Source organism: Schistocerca nitens, chromosome 6 (genome assembly GCF_023898315.1).
Source record: "Schistocerca nitens isolate TAMUIC-IGC-003100 chromosome 6, iqSchNite1.1, whole genome shotgun sequence".
Lineage (NCBI taxonomy): Eukaryota > Metazoa > Arthropoda > Insecta > Orthoptera > Acrididae > Schistocerca > Schistocerca nitens.
Window position 1 is genome coordinate 456,873,761 of NC_064619.1, and position 23,302 is coordinate 456,897,062.

Sequence of the window (23,302 nt, forward strand, 5' to 3'; positions counted from 1 at the left end):
ACCAGACTACAGAGGGCATCGGCCCCTTTTTCCACGATCAAGAAACACCCACAAGGAACAAAATCAAGCAAAGGAGATGACAAGGGAAGAGAGAGAACAAGAAAGACATAGGCAAAGACCAGAAAAGAGGAATTAAAACCACACACAGTGGTAGTGGTTGGCCAACCATGGAAACAAAAAAAAAATAAAAGCCAACCACCAAGAGACACACTAAAAACCCCAATCTGAAACCGTAGGCAGAGGCCAGACTCAACACAAAAAAGAGAGACAAACCCTCAGACCGAGTGATACAAGCCTCCTGCTCGAATAAAACTCAAAATGAAGTCTGCCATTGCAGCGTCATCTGTTAAAAGCGCAGGGAGCGTATCAGGCAGCGCAAATGTCTGCCTGAGTGCAGTTAAAAGCTGACGGTCCAACAAAATGTGGATCACTGTCAATGCTGAACCACAGCGACAGAGAGGTGGGTCCTCGCGGCGCAATAAATAACCATGCGTCAGCCAGATGTAGCCAATGCATAGCTGGCAGAGGGCAACGGAGTCCTTGCAAGAGGCCCGCATGGAGGAGCGCCACACACCGGTAGTCTCCTTGATGATCCGAAGTTTGTCGGGTAAAGGCAGTGTGTGCCACTCATCACCCCAGGTGCCAAGGACCTTCTGCTGCAAAACTGACTAGAGATCACACTCCAGAAGGCCAATCTCCAGGGCTGGTGAGCTGATAGCAAGTTTGGCCAGCTGTCAACACGTTCATTACCTGGGATGCTGACATGACCTGGGGTCCACACAAAGACCAAGGAGTGGCCGCAACGGCCAAAAGTATGGAGGGACTCCTGGATAGCCATCACCAGACGAGAACAAGGAAAACACTGGTTAACAGCTCATAAGCTGCTCAGGGAGTCACTACAGATAATGAAGACTCACTGAAGCAGGAGCAGATATACTCTACAGCACGAGAGATGGCGACAAGCTCTTCAGTGAAAACACTGCAGCCATCCAGCAATAAGCGTTGTTCAGATTGTTCCCCAAGAGTAAAAGCATACCCAATTTGACCAGCAACCATCGAACTGTCAGCGTAGACTATGGCAGAGCCGGGAAACGTGGCAAGGATGGAAAGAAAGCGTCTGCGGACGGCGGAGGGCCTCAGGAGGGATTGAGCCTTTCGGGCCTTGTGGCAAATGCAGCTGAAGGCATGGGCGGGGCACTCACCATGGGGATAGACAATATGGGCCTGGAAAAGAGGTGGGAGAGGGAAAAACTCAAGCCCAGAGAGAAGAGACTGGACGTGAACCGCAATCCGACATCCTGACTGGGCCGCGTTTCGATAAGACGGACGACAGAGTTGGGGAATAGGAGATGGTAACTTGGATGCTCGGGCAAGCTACAAACATGTGCAGCATAAGTGGCCACTAGTTGTTGGCACCGGATCCGCAATGGAGGGACACCAGCCTCCACAAGTATGCTGTTTACAGGGCCTGTGTGGAAAGCTCCAGTTCTGAGTTGGATCACACAGTGAAGTATGGGGTCAAGCAACCGTAATGCTGAACCATAAGCTAGGCTCCCATAATCGAGACGAGACTGAATCAACACCTGATACAGTCGTAGATGGGCAGACCGATCAGCACCCCAGCTGGTGTGACTCAAGCAACGAAGAGCGTTAAGATGGCGCCAGCACATCTGTTTAAGCTGTCGAATATGAGGCAGTCAAGTCAACCAGGTATCGAAAAGCAAGCCCAAAAACTGATGCGTCTCCACCATGGAAAGAGGTTCGCTGTCAAGATAAAGCCGTGGCTCAGGGTGAACAGTGTGACGCCGGCAGAAGTGCATGACACAAGTCTTGGCAGCTGAGAACTGAAAGCCATGCGCGATGACCCAAGTCTGCACCCTGCGAATAGTGCCCTGTAGCTGCCGTTCAGCAACCACAATGCCAGTGGAGCTATAGTACAGGCAAAAGTCGTCAGCATACAAAGAAGCTGATATGGGCGTTCCCACAGTTGCAACTAGCCCATTGATAGCAACTAAAAAGAGGCAGACACGCAAGACAGAGGTTTGCGGGACCCCATTCTCCTGGACTCGGGAGTAACTATGGGAGGAACCAACTTGAACGTGGAGGGAACGAAGCGACAGAAAATTTTGAATAAAAATCGTGAGCAGGCCCCTAAGACCCCACCCATGAGGCATGGTGAGGATGTGATGTCGCCTTGTTGTATCGTTTGCCTTCCACATGTCAAAAAAGGCGGCAACCAGATGCTGACGGCGGGCAAAGGCCGTACGGATGGCAGACCTGTTTATCAGTGGCAGAGCGGCCCTTACGGAACCAACCCTGAGACGGAGCCAGAAGGCCGCAAGACTCAAGTAGTCAACTCAACCTCCAGCTCACCATGCATTCGAGAAACTTGCATGGAACATTGGTGAGGCTAATGGGGCAATAGCTGTCCACCTCCAGTGGGTTCTTGCCAGGTTTCAACAAGGGGATGACGATGCTTTCCCAACATTGTGATGGGAACTCACCCTCAACCCAGATACAGTTGAAAAGGTCTGGAACATGCTGCTGGCAGTTCACCGAGAGGTGTTTGAGCATCTGATAAAGGATGCGATTCGGCCCGGGAGCCGTATCAGGGCAAGCAGCTACAGCACTTTGGAATTCCCATTCACTGAATGGAGCATAAATTCTGCTAAGAGTTCTGCAATTGTGTCCTACTCAGTACAGACTGCTCCAATCAGGGAAAGCCCAGGGATGCTGAGAAGGGTCTGATATCCATAGAGCCACGTAATCTTGTCCAAACCTGCGATGGAGAGGTATGGAGGCCAATGGTGGAGACATACCTTTCCCAGCACTCCTGCTTCCAACGGCCAGGCAGCGGGCTTGGGCGTGGAGCTGTTTAAAGGCGATGAGGTGTTCCAATGATGGGTGCCGCTTATGATGCTGGAGGGCCTGCCTGCGATCTCTAATTGCCTCAGTGACCTCAGGTGACCACCAACACACAGTCCTCCTCCAAGGGGACACGGACGAACAGGAAATTGCAGATTCCGCGGCAGAAATGACGCCGGTGGTGATTGTGTGAACCACCACATCAATGGCATGATGAGAAAGGGCTTAATAGTGGCAACGGAGGCGAACAAGTCCCAGTCAGCCTTATCCAAAGCCTATCTGGGGAGGCGCCCAGAAGAGCAACACTGTGGCAGTGACAGAAAGGTCGGGAAGTGGTCACTACTGCACAAGTCATCATGCACACTCCATTGGACAGATGGTAGAAGGCTACGGCTGCAGACTGAAAGGTCGATGGACGAGTACGTGCCATGCGCCACACAGAAATGTGTGGGGGCACCATTATTTAAAAGGGGAAGGATGGGCTGTGCCAACACTTGCTCAACGACAGTGCCTCTGCCTGTTGCCACTAAGCCACCTCACAAAGGGTTAGGAGTGTTAAAGTCACCCAGTAACAGAAAAGGTGGTGGCAGTTGGGCTATCAGCACAGTCAATACATGCTATGGGACATCACCATCCGCTGGATGATAGATACTGCACAGTAACATCCTGAGGCATCAACACCCGAACAGCGACAGCCTCTAAAGGTGTTTGAAGAGGTACACACTCGCTGTAAAGAGAGTTAAGGACATAGATGCAGACTCCACCAGATGTTCTCGCCTAAGCTGCCTGATTCTTATAATAACCCCAATAGCCATGGAGGGCGGGGGTTCACATCACTGGAAACCAAGTTTCCTGGAGAGCAATGCAGAAGAAAGGGTGAAGGCTGATAAGTTGTCGGAGCTCAGCAAGGTGGTGGTAAAAACCGCTGCAATTCCACTGGAGAATGACATAGTCCGCGGTCGAAAAAGGTGTGAAGGGACCGAGGAGACAGATTACACCGCTGAGTCACCTGCTGGCACCAATTGAGTACCTGTACAATCGACATCCATTGTGTCTGAGGGTCTGGCAAGATCTAGGTCCTCAGCAGATGCCAGAATCTCCAGCTCAACCTCAGACGCAGAGCTTGTAGGTAGCGGTGGGGTGAGTGCCACCGCAAGGGCCTTGGTCTTAGAGGTCTTATTCTTGGACTTTTCTCGCTGCTCCTTGGGGTTCACTGTCTGGGAGGGCTTCACTGATTCAGTCTCCAAGTCTGAGGAGGATTGTGAAGCCCAACGACCAGCTGCTTGTGGGCACTTCAGCCACTGGTGAGTGTCATCTTTTCCACTGGTGTAAATCTAGGAAGGGAGGGACCCAAGGGACCCCTTCCAAGTGAGAGGAGCCAAAGAAGTTGGATGCTTCTCCGGCTTAGAAGTGGGGACGTACATCCCTGATAGGTGAGGGGACATTGCCTCCAAAGTAGGTGGCACAGGAGCAACAGGGAGAGTAGTACCCCCCATGGCCCAGGGGGCAGGTGTAGCCTGGAATTCGCTTACCTGATGGGGCTATCACTGTTGTCGTAGCGGCGGCATAAGAGGAAGTCATTTGCACAGGATGGAGTCATTCATATTTCCTCTTAGCCCCAGTGTAGGTCAGTTCCTGCAGTCTGGCGAGAAAGGCGAATGGTGCTCTCTGCAGTTGACACAGATGGGAGGCAGGGCACATGGGAGTATTGGGATGTGATAAGCGTCCGCAGTCTCAACATGTGAGGCTGGAAATACAGCGGGAAGACATATGGCCGAACTTCCAGTGCATTGGGGGAAGGATATAGGGCTTGACGTCACAGCGGCAGACCATCGCCTTGACCTTCTCAAGCAATGTGGCCAAGATGAAGGCACTGGTGGCAATCCGATTATCCCTCGGACCCCGATCAACGTGCCGGACAAAATTAACACCTCGCCGCTGCAAATTGGCGCGCAGCTTGTCATCGGACTGCAAAAGAAGGTCCCTGTGGAATATAATGCCCTGGACCATATTTAAGCTCTTATGGGGTGCAATGGTAACAGAAACATCTCCCAACCTGTCACAAGCGAGTAAAGCCAGTGACTGGGCAGAGAATGCTGTTTTTATCAAAAGTGCCCCAGAGCGCATTTTGGACAAGCCCTCCACCTCCCAAAACTTGTCCTCTAAATGCTCTACAAAGAAGTGAGGCTTCATCATCATGAAAGACTCCCCATCAGCTCTCGTACAAACTAGGTACCGGGGCGAATAAGTCTCGCTACCATCCTTAACCTTTCACTTCTCCCATGGTGTGGCCAGGGAGGGGAACTATTTCCATATCCATTATCCATACAGTCTGGACCTCTCTCCCTGTGATTACACTATTTTTGGTCCCCTTAAAAAGGCTCTGAGGCGTAAACGATTCAACTCGGATGAAGACGTCCAGCTGTACTTGCGGAACTGGTTAACATTGCAGCCCCGGGAATTTTATGAGACAGCCTTTCACTGCCTTTTGTCACAGTGGGACAAGTGTCTCAACAGCTCGGGTCAGTACTTCTAACATACAGGTACTGGTTTCTGTAATTATGCCTCCGGCTCGTTTCTTTTTGAACACCCCTTATACATTGAAAATCATCGCCCGAATGATGCAGTGGCTACGTGCTCTTCAAATTTATTTGACAATAATCCTGTGTCGCATTTTTGCCAAGTGTTGAAGCGTTGGCAGAAACAAATGACTGTAGATAGCTCACTGGTAAAAAAAGAATTAGTTCTTTATTGTGAATAATAAAGTACCTAATACTGCAAGCATAATTTTCTCTGAATAAATGCCATGAGTAAGATGAAACTTTTAGTACTGTGTCTGCATGGAACACATTATTGTTTTCTACATACTTTATATGAGATAAATTGTTTCACTTAACAAGTGTTTCGCACCACAAGTAAGATCCTGGAACAAATTATGCTTGCTACGTCAGTTCCACTGTAGTTCATTAACAAAGTTATGGCCCCTGCTGCTGCTCTTCAAGTATGAACCGACAACAGATAAGTAGCTTGTTCCCCGAGTTATGGCCCCTGCTGCCAATGTTCAAACCTGCACATTTCGCAAGTACTGGGTAATTTCTGTACTATTGTTGACTGCTACTAACATTTTTCAAGATCTGTCAATGTGTAACACAGATGTGGGCAGTAAGCCGTAAATGATACATACATGTTGTCAGCAATGATCCAGAGACACTCTCTCTACAATGTATTTGTTTGTTTCCACCACTTTCCACAAGTACATGAACAAATGGGCCATAACTTTGCACTCAGTCTGGAAACATATTTCTCTTTGTTGTTCAAATCCATGTAACGGCATGGCACATGCGTGGAGTAAGCAGACATTTCACTGGTCTGTACCATGAGCTGCAAACCTGAGGGAAACCGAGCATCGACAGAAATATTCGAAAATATGTCCTGGATGGAGTAAAATGTCCTTCTCTCTCTCTCTCTCTCTCTATAACATGTGCGCACACATGCGTACACACACGCGTACACACACACACACACACACACACTCTCTCTCTCTCTCTCTCTCTCTCTCTCTCTCTCTTTTAAAATCCTTGGGCTAGTCCATCTCTGCCTACAGTATTTCAAAAAATAAGCTACAGTATTTCAAAAAATAAGTTAAGTAACTGATTAATATGATCTCTCTTCACTGTGCCTACAGCACTAATTCCATAGTTTTCAGGCAACATTCACTGTACTAATCAAACAGTTTGATGTGGAAAGGAGCTCCAGAAAATTTTATTGCAATCTCATGCCACAAAAATCTTCATTTGCATAACAATGATTTTATTTTTAATGCAAATGACATCTGCTGCCAGATTATTCTCAAAAAGATTTTTGATTCATGTGATTTGCTGTCTCATTTAGAGACTCCATTGTAATGCTGGTCCAGCACATTACCAGTTTCACTACCATTTAACTATCACTGAAACGGCATAATGTGTTAGGAATCGTGCTATGCTGGCAGTCTTACCTTTCACACTTCCATTAGAAATGTTACACTGAAAGCTTTAATAAGTACCACAGCACTGATATATCTGATGTCATTATAAATGTGGCCTTGTCATTCAAAGTTTCACTATGACAGTGAAGGAATCTGAAAAGTTAGGAGTAGCTACCACACAGTTAAATACCTGTATGTTTAATACTGTTATAATGGGAGCTAACAACACAAAGTGCATTTTCATGGCAACTAGTTCTCTGGACTACAACAGGCAGTATTTATTTATCGACATATATGGAGGAACTTTGAAGGAAACAACCTTATTAAAGAAATAGACAAGAGATCCTTAAACATGTACTTTGAAGAAGAAGAAGAAGAAGAAAAACTATGGACTAAATTAATGGTCAAGGGGAAGTTCATTCTTATTCACAGGATGAATAAAGACAACATTAAAAAATTATGCTATACAAAATAAGCCCATACCATATTTAGCAATATTTACCACAACTTTGGGTTGCTAAATGTGACTGTAATAGAAACTGGGAAAGAGTCCTAAATTACACCCTAATAAGGATTAATGGAATCTGCCAGGGTACTCTGAATTGATAACACTGATTGGAGTGATCCAAGTATTACATGATAAGCATGCAAACTGATTATATTGTCTGAAACTTATAATCTCTCAGACAACAGCTGAGACTTACATGCTACATCTCTGCTGAGATTTAGCACTGGCCACATATCTGAATGAAGTCTTTGGGGCCTGGGAGGCTAGCATATTACAGATAGTGTTGTTGGAGACCCTATTGCTATTGGGATGTTATAATTTAAAAAATCTCTTTCTTCCTTTTAAATCTCTCTCTCCAACCTTCCTTCTGCTTTTAATGTAGATTTACAATAGGCTGCCCTGTACTCCACAACTGAATATTTTGAAGCTCACTGTTTATTGAGCAAATCTGTGTGTGGGTCTCTTTCAGTGTCCACTCTGTTCAACATCCCCAGGAAGCATCTGTATCTGCATTTTTCGTGTACTTTAAGACAACTGAAAATGAGATGGCAGCTCAAGTGAGCACCTAGCTGATGATATACAATACCTGACGAGAAAAATAAAGATGGAAACACTATGTAAAGTCATGAAACTAAACGAAAAGAGTAATGTTGTAGCAAGGGGAGGTGCAACGTACTACAGTGTTCTCATGTTATCAGTGTCATAGCTTGGGTGAAAGAATGTTAAGAGTAGTGGACTGAGGAAAAGTGGGCAATGGTGCCTGGCCAGCTACTTCTTCACCTGCACCTTTTTGTATGAAGTTTGACTATATAGGCAATAACATGGGCTGTAAATACACAATTGTTTCTATTAGACTTGATTTAAGGGCAATAAATTCCACAACTTTGGGATCAGTAGAGTTGGAAGAGGAGTTAAATAGCATGAGATATATTAGTTATCAGAAGTGACCGGGGGGGGGGGGGGGGGGGGGGAGTGTTTATGATGAAGTATGATTAAACTAGCTGTTTTGGTTGACTAAAGAGGAGGAGAGCTCTGTCATGAATCTGGTTGTAGGGTTTACTGAAAAAAGAAAATTAGAAAACAACAATATTGCATGACTCTCAGAAATAACTAACCAGATATGTCTAAAGAAATATATTCCATTGAAATCATTTTCAAGTCTATGTGCCAATATACTGGTACACAGATCAAGAGGTACTCTGTGAAGAGTAACAGAAAACGAATAAATGATTGCAAATCCCACAAGATGATAACTGGGGAGTTTAATAAAATTAACAAAAACTAAATAAAGATTCTTTGGTGGGAAACTCTGGATATGACTCCAGAAGTGACAGACATCATAGGGTGACACAAATTTTTGAGAACAAGATAGCTCTTAACCCATTCTTACAGAATAAAATGAACATAAAATGGGCATGAAAGGAACAAACTGAAATAAAAATAAAATTGACTAGTTTACAGGTTATTACAAAGAAACAGAATGGCTGGCTAGAACATGCCTTCAGAAGACAAAATTCCAGTACTGGTGATACATTTAAAGGTGAAGGAATTATTCCTAGCTTTCAGAACTATTACCGTAGTTCCTTCCTCAGGGAGGAAAGTGAGGTAAGACTGGGGAAGGTCAGGAAGGAGGGAAGGTTACTCAAGAGTCCATGATGAGAGGAGGACACCTGTTGTGAGGATGAGGGAAACAAAGACTAAAGTTTTACATCTCCCCTCCATCTGTCCCCTCATCTTCTCAACAGGTACCTCCTCCTGGGATCTGAGTGACCTGCCCTTCCTTTCAACTGATCTCTCTTTCCTGCATTAGGAAGGGAACTACTTTCAAACACTAGGATATGTTTGATCTGTTTTAATCGTGTCTATCAACAGCACTGGAATTTTGCCTCCTGCAGGTACATATTGGTCAGCCCCTCTATCTCTTTGCAAATTAATAGATTTTCTCAAATAGATTTTCCTTTTAATCTAGTTTTATGGGCTGTGATGATCCTAAAGCAATGTTGAATTTCAAATTTTCATAGGCACATAAGATGCAGAATAAAAATAGATGACATTTAGAAACCCATTAAGCATGAACTTTTGTGGTTACTTAAGAATAAGGAACTAAATTACATTAAATTAAGCAGGAAGTTCGGTATCATTGAAAACTGAAAGTTATGCTGACATAAATAAAAGGGCTAATTATTTTTGAAAAAAGGTAAAAGGACTTGAAATGGAGGTGTGAAACATTTAGTCTTGCACATAGATGGTAGATGGGACAAAGTAAACTTTTTGTTGTATTGCAACAAATAAGAAAAGACAGTATGAGGACACAAAGAAAAGTGGGAAGATGACATTGAGAAACCTACACGGATGTGTGTAGATCCAGACTAAAACACATGGTTAAGTCTAGAGGAGGCCTTTATCCAGCAGCAGATGTCTTTTGCCTGACAATGACAATCACTGCATAAAGAAGTCTATTACTGTGCAATTGTTCATTTTAGCACTTAAAAGTGATTACACGATACATCTTATCGCCATTTCTTGTTTTACTCTAACATTTTTTTTTTATCATTGCCAGTTTTTGCTTTTTGTGCATCACTATCTTGAAGCTAGAGACAGACTCAGTATGATGATGCGAGATATCCTGACTTACCCCCTTCACAGTGACGACCCTGAAAGCCATCTGGGCATGAGCATATGCCAGGAGAGGTGCAACTGCCACCATTCATGCACTGTGGGTAGCAGAGGGCTGTATGACAGTGCTGTCCCATGTAGCCCTCAGGACACTGGCAGATCTTGTCATGATTGCACCAGCCACCATTTGCACACTTCTTATCACACTCTGGGTCAGGACCTGCAAACACATTGCAAGCTATTGTAATGTTTAGTTCTTTCTAAATTAACGGTAGATAGACTGCCTAATATGACAAATTATTTTATATTCTTATTTATGCCTTTCTTTTTATATTATTTAAAATATTTGCAATAACCTAAATAAAATACACTCCTGGAAATTGAAATAAGAACACCGTGAATTCATTGTCCCAGGAAGGGGAAACTTTATTGACACATTCCTGGGGTCAGATACATCACATGATCACACTGACAGAACCACAGGCACATAGACACAGGCAACAGAGCATGCGCAATGTCGGCACTAGTACAGTGTATACCCACCTTTCGCAGCAATGCAGGCTGCTATTCTCCCATGGAGACGATCGTAGAGATGCTGGATGTAGTCCTGTGGAACGGCTTGCCATGCCATTTCCACCTGGCGCCTCAGTTGGACCAGCGTTCGTGCTGGACGTGCAGACCGCGTGAGACGACGCTTCATCCAGTCCCAAACATGCTCAATGGGGGACAGATCCGGAGATCTTGCTGGCCAGGTTAGTTGACTTACACCTTCTAGAGCACGTTGGGTGGCACGGGATACATGCGGACGTGCATTGTCCTGTTGGAACAGCAAGTTCCCTTGCCGGTCTAGGAATGGTAGAACGATGGGTTCGATGACGGTTTGGATGTACCGTGCACTATTCAGTGTCCCCTCGACGATCACCAGTGGTGTACGGCCAGTGTAGGAGATCGCTCCCCACACCATGATGCCGGGTGTTGGCCCTGTGTGCCTCGGTCGTATGCAGTCCTGATTGTGGCGCTCACCTGCACGGCGCCAAACACGCATACGACCATCATTGGCACCAAGGCAGAAGCGACTCTCATCGCTGAAGACGACACGTCTCCATTCGTCCCTCCATTCACGCCTGTCGCGACACCACTGGAGGCGGGCTGCACGATGTTGGGGCGTGAGCGGAAGACGGCCTAACGGTGTGCGGGACTGTAGCCCAGCTTCATGGAGACGGTTGCGAATGGTCCTCGCCGATACCCCAGGAGCAACAGTGTCCCTAATTTGCTGGGAAGTGGCGGTGCGGTCCCCTACGGCACTGCGTAGGATCCTACGGTCTTGGCGTGCATCCGTGCGTCGCTGCGGTCCGGTCCCAGGTCGATGGGCACGTGCGCCTTCCGCCGACCACTGGCGACAACATCGATGTACTGTGGAGACCTCACGCTCCACGTGTTGAGCAATTCGGCGGTACGTCCACCCGGCCTCCCGCATGCCCACTATACGCCCTCGCTCAAAGTCCGTCAACTGCACATACGGTTCACGTCCACGCTGTCGCGGCATGCTACCAGTGTTAAAGACTGCGATGGAGCTCCATATGCCACGGCAAACTGGCTGACACTGACGGTGGCGGTGCACAAATGCTGCGCAGCTAGCGCCATTCGACGGCCAACACCGCGGTTCCTGGTGTGTCCGCTGTGCCGTGCGTGTGATCATTGCTTGTACAGCCCTCTCGCAGTGTCCGGAGCAAGTATGGTGGATCTGACACACCGGTGTCAATGTGTTCTTTTTTCCATTTCCAGGAGTGTATATTACAAATTGCTGTAGTCTCCCAGGCAATCAATTGGAATACACATATGTGTGTGTGTGTGTGTGTGTGTGTGTGTGTGTGTGTGTCCCCTGTTGTTTCTCTTCCCCCCTCCCTTTTCCCCCCATGTGACCGACAGCTGTGGGAGTGGCTTATTCTCTAGATATGAACGGTGCATTTCAGTCTGTGCTCCACGTTCATCCTTCTCAGCCTTCAGCCTCCACTGTGTGTGAGGTAGTTTCAGTGCTGTTTTCTATGCTAGTATAAGCTCAGGTCCACAGTCCTTGTTGATTGGTTCTTTCGTAGCCAGATTTTGACGGCCTCCTCCTATGCACAGTCCAAAAAGACGGCCATTTTTCACCAAAACCTTTTTGTCTTCATACTTCACTTCATGATTTGGCTCTAAGCAATGCAAAAGCAATTGCCGATTTCATTTGCTGCTGGAGGTCACCGAGCATCTTTTTTCAACCTTGCAGATGCTTTGTCCAACACGTGTTTCCACACTCACACTCAGGTACACATCAGGTTTTGAGCCCCAGGTTATTTTCAAGGGACGTAATTGTGGTTGGCAGGTGGTACAAGCATTTGAACTTGTGCCTGCATAAAATTCTTCCAATTTTTTCTGATATGTTGCTGACATATGGGATGTAGGCTTGTCCTCCTCGGACCTCATGTATCCTGTTGTCATAAACCAAAAGGCATGCCAAATGTGGCAGTCACTATAGCCTTTTTCTGGAACAAGACCTCGTGGTAGGCTTGTTCTGGTGTTAAACTTTCTCTGTTGGAGATCACACGAGCACTGTGGACCTCTGTGTTTAGCACTTCCTCCACTTGTGATTAGAACTACAGGCATACAGGGGTAATGGTTTAAGTGAGTTGCCTTCCAATAGATACTGTCTTCTAGTATTCTGTGGTCTTCTCTATACCAGTGTAACATTACGAGTCAAGACAGCTGTAACGGAACTTGAATAGCGTAAAGTTATCGTTAAAAATGCACGCCGCGCGATTTGTTACGATTTGGTCGGTCATAATAGTAGTAACATGCTTTTGAATACAATTAAAATATAACGGCGATACCTGTTTAGTGTTATTGGAAATAATATGTAATAAATTAATGAGTAAGGTAGCCGATCCTATAGGAAGAGGTAGAATTGGGCGTATTAAGGTGTTTTGCTTTATATCGACTAAGCCGATGATACGGCGTCTTTTTTTTCCGTTTACTCTTAGAAAAGAAGAAAAAAAAAGAAAACAAGTAACAAAGTGCTAATTGTGCATTGTGAAAAATATAGGGGCGAATTTTAAATAGCTACAGTGTATAATCAGACTAACAAATGGACATTCAGTTACGCGAAATAGCGGACAGCGAAGTGTGGTCATTAAATTGAGTACACCTACAGGGCGGTCAATTCCGGGATAAGTCTATTCGCATCTCACGAGGGACGCGGTATTGAGACCGGTTTTTTTTTAATTATATCACGGAGAGCGGGCTTCAATTTATAAAAAGGAGAAAAGCTGTATCATTATCATTGACTGTTGGTGTTAAGCAACCAAAACTGTTCATAAAAGGGTTTCGGTGAATGAGTGGTGAGTGCGAAATGAAACTGTGAACGAAGTTATGTTAAATAAAGCAGAAGAGACAAGACAGTTTGGTCGTATCTGTTATTATTCCATAAACCGTAACATTTATTCTCGTTGTACGAAGCCTTTATAGACGATCGTTATGACAATTTGCTTTGAAGGGATCTCGTTACGAGTTCAGTTTTGGGGACCTGGTCAACAGGGAATAGTTCGTAGATCTTAACTACTGCAGTTATTCTGGAATCAGGTGCTACCGTGACCGTTGTGTGTTGTCAATGGCTTAAGGTCATCATGTCTCATGCTCTAAGATGGACGCGCCTTTCCTCTTGGTATAACGGTGTCTCACGGTAACAACGACAACGCCGACGGCGAAGGAAGATACGGTAGAAGTGGCGCCCAACGTGGGGCTCGATCGAGGAGGATTGCTGCATCGAGTCGAGTGTCATCCGGATTCACGAACCCTAGAGTTGGAAAATATTGTAGCAGCCAGTGAGTCTGTGCAATGAAAGAGGTATTCTTCAATAATCGCTAAAAGTGAGCGATACTACCAGGTATGATTAAAATAACTGTATAATTATTTAAAAAAAAAAAAAGAGGAAGTTGAGACTTGTGATTTCGGTAGATAAATATATATAAATACATAGTGAAAATAAGTGTATGTCTTGGTAGTAAATAATCATGTCAAAACGAACGAAAAGAATACATGATAATATGCAGTTGAGTAGAGTAATGAGTAGAGAGAGAGAGGAAAGTGAAGAGGATAGGGATGATGCATCCCATGAGCTCAATGTGGGACAGGAGACATGTACAGATAATAATACAGTTATTGATTTAGAGCCGTTAGGAGATTCAAATACAATGATAAGTAAGGTAAGCAGCGTGGGAGAACATAAAGATCTTGAGGTTTCGGAAGTAGATCAGCAAGTTGATCCTCAAAATGGAAATATTAATCAAAAAATGTTTGATAGATTAGATTAGATTAGATTTACTTTCATTCCAATTGATCTGTAGTGAGGAGGTCCTCCAGGATGTGGAACATGTCAGAAAAACAACAATACATGACAAATATTTACAATTAAAACAAATAAGCTAAGGTACCATTCCACAGGTCCCAAGTGGAATGATCGTCATTTTTTAATGAACACTAAGAGTAATTTTACAAATACTAATGCACTGAATTTAAAATAAAAAAGTTTTTTATTTATTTATAAGGTAATACAACTACTGTAATACTTATTTACAATGAACACATTACTGCACTGAAATGGTGCAGAAGTTAGATTATACTAACACACACACACACACACACACAAACACACACACAAATTTTCAATGAACACATTACTGCACTGAAATTGTGCAGAAGTTATGTTGTACTTATATACAAATCAGTTGGTTTTACTAAGAAATTCATCAATGGAGTAGAAGGAGTTGGCCACCAATAAATCCTTTAGGCTTCTCTTAAACTGAATTTCATTGGTTGTTAAGATTTTTATGGCTGCTGGCAAGTTATTGAAAATGTGTGTTCCTGAATAATGCACACCTTTTTGTACAAGACTAAGTGACTTTAAATCCTTGTGAAGATTATTCTTATTTCTAGTATTGATTCCATGAATTGAGCTGTTGGTTTGAAAAAGTGATATATTTTTAATGACAAATTTCATTAAGGAATAAATATATTGGGAAGCAGTAGTTAGTATCCCTAGTTCCCTAAACAGGCTTCTGCAGGATGCTCTTGAGTTCACACCACATATAACTCTCACTGCACGTTTTTGTGCCCGGAAAACTTTAGCTTGGCTATCAATAAATACTCAAATGGGTTTAACGAATGGAAGACTTGGTTCACTAGAAAAAGATAATAAGCAATTAAAAGAGGACAATCAAAAGTTAAATGAAAAATTTGAGGCCAAATTTGGTTCATTAGAAGTTAAAATGGATTCTTTGGAAAGCAAACTGAACACCTTTGATTATAAACTGGAAAATACTAAGAAAGAATTAAAGGCGGACTGGGAGACTCAATTAAGTGCAAAATTTGGAGAACTAGATGTAGAGTTTTCTAACACCTTAGAAAGGCAATATAATAATTTAATGGGAAAACTTCATGACGTAGAAAAGAAATATGAGGTAGTTTCGAAGAGTTATGATGGCCTGTCCAATAGGATGGTTAAGTGTGAAAGCAGCTGTTTCAATGCTAGCGCACAGATAGAAGAGCTTTCGAAACAAATAGTCGAGTTTGAGTCTGATGCTTGTAAGGGGATTGACAAGTAGTTAGTAGATCAAACTAAAAGACTTGACGAAGATCTAACTGAATGGATAGAAATAAAAGGAAATGAAATTGTAGACAAGGTTAAGACTACTATTGAATCCCAGCCAAATGAAAATATCAATGAGCACCTAAGTAGAAATGATGAATTAATTAAGCTCTTCACTAGCGAAATTCAGAAAATAAAAGAGAAAATAGTTGATAAGTTACCTAAATGGCAAAAGGAAACCAATCATAAATTGGCGGAGTTAGAACGAAAGTCATCACAAAATTTGTTGACAGAGGACGAACGTTCGGAGAATAGGTCGAAAAACAACCAAACATGTGATAATACGAAGTACAATTGTGGTGAAAATTTGCATTGGGATGTTGATGATTCGGTTGGTAAAGATGATGATTCTTTTGGTCAGCGAGGATATTTGTCTTCTTTAAAGGTGGAGAACAGCATTTTTAAAAGTAGACAATTCCCAACATTCTCCACTGAAAAGAACAACCTGCATCCGAAAATCTTTATCAATAATTTCAAAAGAATATTTCCGCGTAGCTGGTCAGAACACGACCGACTTCAATTTATAGTATCCAAAATTACCGGAGAAGCCGCATTATGGGCCGCCGAAGTAAGTGAAAGTTGCCATACTTGCGCTGAGTTTGAACAACTTTTTTTGGCTAAATACTGGTCATCGAGTAAACAAGAGAAATTAAGAAAAGAGGTTTACCAACGTGAGTATTTTAACAGTAAAAGGAGTACTTTAAGACAATATTTTGAAAAGTACATAAATAAGACACGTTATTGGAGTGATCCAATTTCTCACAAGGAAGTGATCAGAATTTTGAAGGGAAGGTTGCCCATAAATATACGTGAAAAGTTAATAAATGTTCTTGACCACGATGTAGAACAATTCTTGTCGGTGATTTACTCTATAGATATGATTATGGAAGACGCAAGACAAATGAGTAGTAATCAAATGTCGACTCACACTCATAGTAATACGAATAATTATAATAATAATTTAACATATGATAATAATAATACCGAAAACCAGGTCAAACCCGCATCACAGGAGCATGGACAATCTTCATCCTATGGTTGCAATAAAAACAATGATTATAATAAATATAGAAGAGATACTTACGGTGCTAGAGGTAAACCTCGATATGGTGACGCGAATGTGCATAGTAGTGATATTAATAAGAGTAACAGGTACCCAAGTGATGAACCCAATTGCATTCGACCTTGGGAAGATAATTCGAAGCATAATGTTCATCGGCAGGATGGAACAAATGCCTCGAGTCCTCATCCAGCACAAGGAGTTATACCAATGGGCGAAGGAGCCTCCAATGTGTGACGGGGTGAATACCATAACTCGGATCATACTGTACGGATTGTGGAAGTTCATGAACCCCCACCGATGACTCAACGAGATAGATTAAACTAGTACCAGTCACCAAATGCCTTCCTAGGATGACTGGAAAGGAGAAGGAAGGCAGGCATCAATTTGAACTGAGAGTATTAAGGTACAATAATGATCAGGATATAAGGAATGAATTAATTGAAGAAAAACCTGAAGTTTCTAATAAATGTGGACAAATTTTACAGGCAATAATTCCAACAAGTATAAATAATGTTGATGTTGAAATATTAATTGATACTGGAGCAACTATTAGTGTCATGACGCTGGACTGTTTAAAACAGATAAGCCGAGGGGTAAAAATGCCCACTTTTCCTATCACAGGATGTACCGTGCCTGGCGCGTTCAGCGCAAAAATGCAAAAAGTTGTGAAACAGGTACGTGTCGACGTTACAATACAGGGGGCTCAAATAGAAAGTACATTCCTGGTTGTTCCTAAAATGACAGTACCATGTATCTGGGGCTTGGATTTTTTATGAGAGACTGGTGCAATCATTAATTTAGAGAAAGGTGAATGTGTATTTAATTCCAATGGTAATGTTTTGACAACCACCCTGAGAAAGGGCCGAGTAATTCCAAATCAATTGTGTATGAATCTAATGGTAAAATATGTCAGTATTGATGATGAAAATGTGTATGATATATGCCTTATTGCATGTTCTGAAGAAATGATGGATAAAATGTCATTGCAGGAAAAGGTGTTAGAATCAGAATATTTATCTGTTATCCAAAGGGATGAACTGTACTACTTGTTGGAAGCATATCAGTCAATTTTTAGTAAACGTCCGGGTATAATAAAAGACTTTGAATACCATATAAAGACGTATGCACATAAACCCTTTTGTCGTACTTCCTATTCTATCCCATGGACAAAGAAAGAAGTAGTCAGAAAGGAAATCAATAAAATGTTAGAATGGGGTATTATTGAGCCCTCAGATTCCGAATATTGTAACCCTCTTGTGGCGGTAATTAAACCCAATGGTGACATCAGATTGGTGTTGGATGCCAGAGAGATCAATAAGATCATTATACCTGTACAAACGCGACCGCAGAACCTAGAAGAGTTAGTACAAAAGTTTTATGGTGCCCGCTTCTTAACTTCTTTGGATATGCGTAGTTCATATTGGCAAACTAGAATATCGAAAGAATCTAGAAAATATACTGCATTCGTTTTTCTGGGCCGAAGTTACCAGTTTACTGTCATGCCATTTGGGTTGAAAATAAGCGGTGGTGTTTTCATATCAGCATTAGATACCGTACTGGGCAGAGACCTTTTGAATGAAGTTACTTTATATGTGGACGATTTGCTAATTGCTTCTGAAACTTGGGAGGAACATTTGGACTTATTAAGGAGAGTTTTTGCGAAATTTTTGGAATACGGAGTTACTGTAAATTTGAGCAAATCCAAGTTTGCTCATAACCAATTGAAATTTCTTGGACATATAATCACTCCTGAAGGGATAAAACCAAATCCTAAAAAGATGGATGCGATTAACAGATGTGCTTATCCAAAGAATAGAATGGAATTAAAGTCATTTATCGGCTTAGTTTCATTTTTTCGACGATTTTTAGCCAATCAGTTAGGAAGCCAAGACTGTTTGTTACGGCTGTTAAAAAAAAAGTCATGTGGGAGTGGAATTCCGAATGCACGCAAGCTTTTGATAACATCCGCAATGCTTTGACTAATGCTCCACTGTTACATCATCTGAGACTTGATCAAGATTTTTATATTGCTGCGGATGCTTCTGAAACAGGATTGGGTGCCACTCTTTTCCAGATGGACAATCCAGAAGATATCAGTACCATCAAGATAATTGGGTTTGCCAGCAGAACACTCTCTAGCTGTGAACGTGCATATTGTACTACTGAATTGGAAGTACTGGCCGTGGTCTGGTCCCTTAGAAAGTTTCGCTATTTTGTATATGGAAAGAAGATCATTGTATTCTGCGACCACAAAGCTTTATCTTTTATTTTAACAGGAAGGATGTTCCATTCACGTTTAACCCGGTGGGCCTTGCTACTGCAAGAATATGATATTATGCTCAAATACATCAGAGGGAAAGACAACATCATAGCCGATGCTCTTTCAAGACTACCGAAAAGAAAGAATGACGACGAGTGTGAAGAACGGACTATTGACTTTAAAGTCATGAATTTATCAAGGCAATATTGTGAGAGGCAGATTTCACAGCTATATCAAAGTCTTCCACAACTGCAAGAAGATGATAAGTTGTGGAAATCCATTAGGCATGCTGTTGAAAGCAAAACGCTAAGTCACTCTCAAGAACAGTATCAATTAAAATCCGGAATATTGTATCGGAGGAAGGATGAAGAAGATGTTTGGAAAGTTTGTGTTCCAAATAAATATTTAGAATCACTAGTATGGTACACTCACTTGAATTGGGGTCATTTTGGTGCCGCTAAATGTACAGCCAAAATAGCACAATACTGCTATCATCCAAATTTGGGACGTATAGCTACAAATATTATTAAGAAGTGCAAAATATGTCAGAAGGCGAAACCCATAAACTATTGTCAGAAGATAGAATTACATCCTATCATCCCACAACAACCTTTAATGTTGGTGTCATTTGATGTCTGTGGGCCATGTCCCATGACACGTGGACGGTTCAAATATGTATTGGCTTTCTATGATCTCTTTTCAAAATATGTGAAATTATATCCTTTGAAAAATCTCCACGTTCGACCCATGTTACGTAAATTTATCAACAACTATATAACTGAGCTTGGCAAACCTATAATGATCTTGACAGACAACGCTGCTTATTATACAAGCAAAGTATGGAGAGACACTATGAAAGAACAAGGAATCCAGCACATTTACATCTCAAGATTTTACCCTTGTGGAAATCCGGTTGAAAGAATCTTCCGAGAGTTGAACCGATTTTTACGGACGTACATACCCAAACAACATTATAAATGGATCGATTGGATTTATGAATTTGAGAAAGTGTATAATGACTTACCACACTTATCGACAGGTTATTCACCTAACCAAATAGTATTTGGTGAAAGTATTGTGCTAGAATGGATGAAGAAATTACCTGCGACAGAACAAAAGATTACCAAGAAAGAAGATATGGTGAAGAAGGTCTACGAAAACCTGAAGCATCAAGCACAATTGAGAAAAACCCGTTTTGATAAAAATGTGAAGAAAGTAGTCACATATGATGTAGGGGAAGAAATTTTATTGAGAAATCACCCAAAAGCATCAGCCAGGAAAAGACTGAATAAGAAATGGCAATATTTATATACAGGTCCATATAAAATAATGAAAATACCTCATGAAGGGAGCTACCTCCTGGCAGATTGTGATACTGATGTAATTAAAGGCTTGTTCCCTCACATAGACCTGAAGAAGTATTATCAATAATGAGCAAAATATAGATTCAAGAAACACTGAATGATACCAAGACTACACTCAGTGGACTAAATAAAAGCACCAATGGATAAATACGTACTTATACTAACTTACAAAGAAAATTAAAGAATGTACCGACGATTTCCATGAGATACCTTCTTGGTATCAGCAACAATGACGACACTGAAATACGATTTATCCTCTCACCGAACAGCGAGGATGGATGATTTAAAAGTGGAATTAAGAGGAAAAGAAAAGGACCAAATCCTCTCTGGTTAAACAAGTGGCCTGATAAGGGTTTTGGCCTAGGATGCCAATCGTCGAACCCGGCTGTGATCCCTGCCTTGCACAGTCGGTTGAAGAACTGAGGGCTTCATCCAAGAAAAAAAAAATGTGGTGTGAATATGACGTGATTAGTGCGAAGTGTTTCTAAGACAACCTATAAACAAAGGTGGAATTTAGTTAAGGGCATTTTGTCTAGGCCCATTAACTCAACTTAAATATTGTAGAATGTATGTACTGACTTGTTGAGTGAATCTGAGAGTGAGTGTATTCGCCGAAACAAATACCCTCTCCTGTCACAGTACACAAAAAAAATAAGCCTGTTCTGTCTGGAACCCTCTTCAAGACATCACAGTCTGGGGGGCCGTGTAACATTACGAGTCAAGACAGCTGTAACGGAACTTGAATAGCGTAAAGTTATCGTTAAAAACGCACACCGCGCGATTTGTTACGATTTGGTCGGTCATAATAGTAGTAACATGCTTTTGAATACAATTAAAATATAACGGCGATACCTGTTTAGCGTTATTGGAAATAATATGTAATAAATTAATGAGTAAGGTAGCCAATCCTATAAGAAGAGGTAGAATTGGGCGTATTAAGGTGTTTTGCTTTATATCGACTAAGCCGATGATACGGCGTCTTTTTTTTCCGTTTACTCTTAGAAAAGAAGAAAAAAAAGAAAACAAGTAACAAAGTGCTAATTGTGCATTGTGAAAAATATAGGGGCGAATTTTAAATAGCTACAGTGTATAATCAGACTAACAAATGGACATTCAGTTACACGAAATAGCGGACAGCGAAGTGTGGTCATTAAATTGAGTACACCTACAGGGCGGTCAATTCCGGGATAAGTCTATTCGCATCTCACGAGGGACGCGGTATTGAGACCGTTTTTTTTTTAAATTATATCACGGAGAGCGGGCTTCAATTTATAAAAAGGAGAAAAGCTGTATCATTATCATTGACTGTTGGTGTTAAGCAACCAAAACTGTTCATAAAAGGGTTTCGGTGAATGAGTGGTGAATGCGAAATGAAACTGTGAACGAAGTTATGTTAAATAAAGCAGAAGAGACAAGACAGTTTGGCCGTATCTGTTATTATTCCATAAACCGTAACATTTATTCTCGTTGTATGAAGCCTTTATAGACGATCGTTATGACAATTTGCTTTGAAGGGATCTCGTTACGAGTTCAGTTTTGGGGACCTGGTCAACAGGGAATAGTTCGTAGATCTTAACTACTGCAGTTATTCTGGAATCAGGTGCTACCGTGACCGTTGTGTGTTGTCAATGGCTTAAGGTCATCATGTCTCATGCTCTAAGATCGACGCGCCTTTCCTCTTGGTATAACGGTGTCTCACGGTAACAACGACAACGCCGACGGCGAAGGAAGATACGGTAGACCAGAACATCCAAGAATGGTTACCGGCCAATTTGCATCCTCTTCATAGTGAACTCTATTTCAATGTGGATGGAGTTCAGGTATTGTAAGAAAACTTGTAGCTCTCTTTACCATGTGGCCATTTGATGAAAGTATAGTCAGTAAATATGAATAAAACTCTCAGTTTTAATGGTGGTAAGTATGGCCTTATTCTCAACTGTGTACATATTAGTAACCATGGGTGACAGACAGCTACCCACAGGCTTGTCGTCAGTCTGTTCACAGTAATGTCACTCAAAGAGGAAGTATGTGGACATCAGCACAAATCTAAGAAGTTGGGGATGTGGCCCCAAATAATTGTAGTGATTCTTTAAATGGAGCCCTGGTGAAGAGTGAAAATGCTGAAACTGGCCACACGATCTAAGATGACCGGTCTTACAGGTTGTAAACATTCCACGGACTGAGTAGAGTTCTTAATGTGATGCTCAAATTTGCCAACCAAGAGACTCAAAACTGATGTCAGGTGCTTTGCAATGGGGTATGTTGGCATTCCTATTGTGGTTACTATGGATCTCAGGAGTATGCCCTCCTTGCGCATCTTTGGAAGCCTGTAAAGCCAAAGTTTCTTTGCTGCCTTGTCTGTAAATGAACTTCAAGTCAGTTCAATCATTTTCTGCTGCAACCACTTGGCTGGATCTGATGTCATCTTCCTGTAAGAAGCAGAAGTAGGACACTGAGCAAGACAAAGGCAGAGTGCCAATGCAAGGTCCACGAGTGGAGGGGGCAACTATGTACATCATTCACTACCGATCAGGGCGTCTGTGAACAAGAGTAATCTGATGGTCACGATGGCACAATACAGCACTGGAAGTTCATACTACAAACATTCAATGTGGCTGTATGTCAGAGACATTCAAGCAGCATATTCACCAGGAAAACACACTAGTACATTTATTACAAATTATTTTAATTTACTTATATTTGTTCCCTTAATTGAGCACAGCTCTCCAAAACACTGATGAGATTTAAAAAGCAATATGTGCCATTTCTTTAATGGCTTGCATGCAGTTAGTTGCACATACATAAATGAACACACTGACACCATTTCTTGGAGATGAGCTGTTAATGCATCACATGACTCAAGACTGGTGACAGTCTGACCACTGCTAATCACCTTGTCTGTTCTAACTCGGCACTTAGTTTGGACGTGCCTGTGTATCTATTAAACAGTGCTGTGGGAATTTCCTGTTCATTTGTAGC

General features: G+C 42.3%; 1 protein-coding gene across 4 annotated transcripts in view; it reads right to left on the reverse strand.

The window, feature by feature from the left end:
• Nucleotides 1-23,302, reverse strand: part of LOC126262355 (protein shifted) — a 69,440-nt gene that overhangs the window by 40,412 nt on the left and 5,726 nt on the right. For all 4 annotated transcript variants that reach the window (XM_049958934.1, XM_049958931.1, XM_049958933.1 and 1 more), the window contains exon 6: nt 9,976-10,176. In XM_049958934.1, coding sequence (XP_049814891.1) covers nt 9,976-10,176 — 201 coding nt within the window. The remainder of the gene's footprint in view (nt 1-9,975; nt 10,177-23,302) is intronic.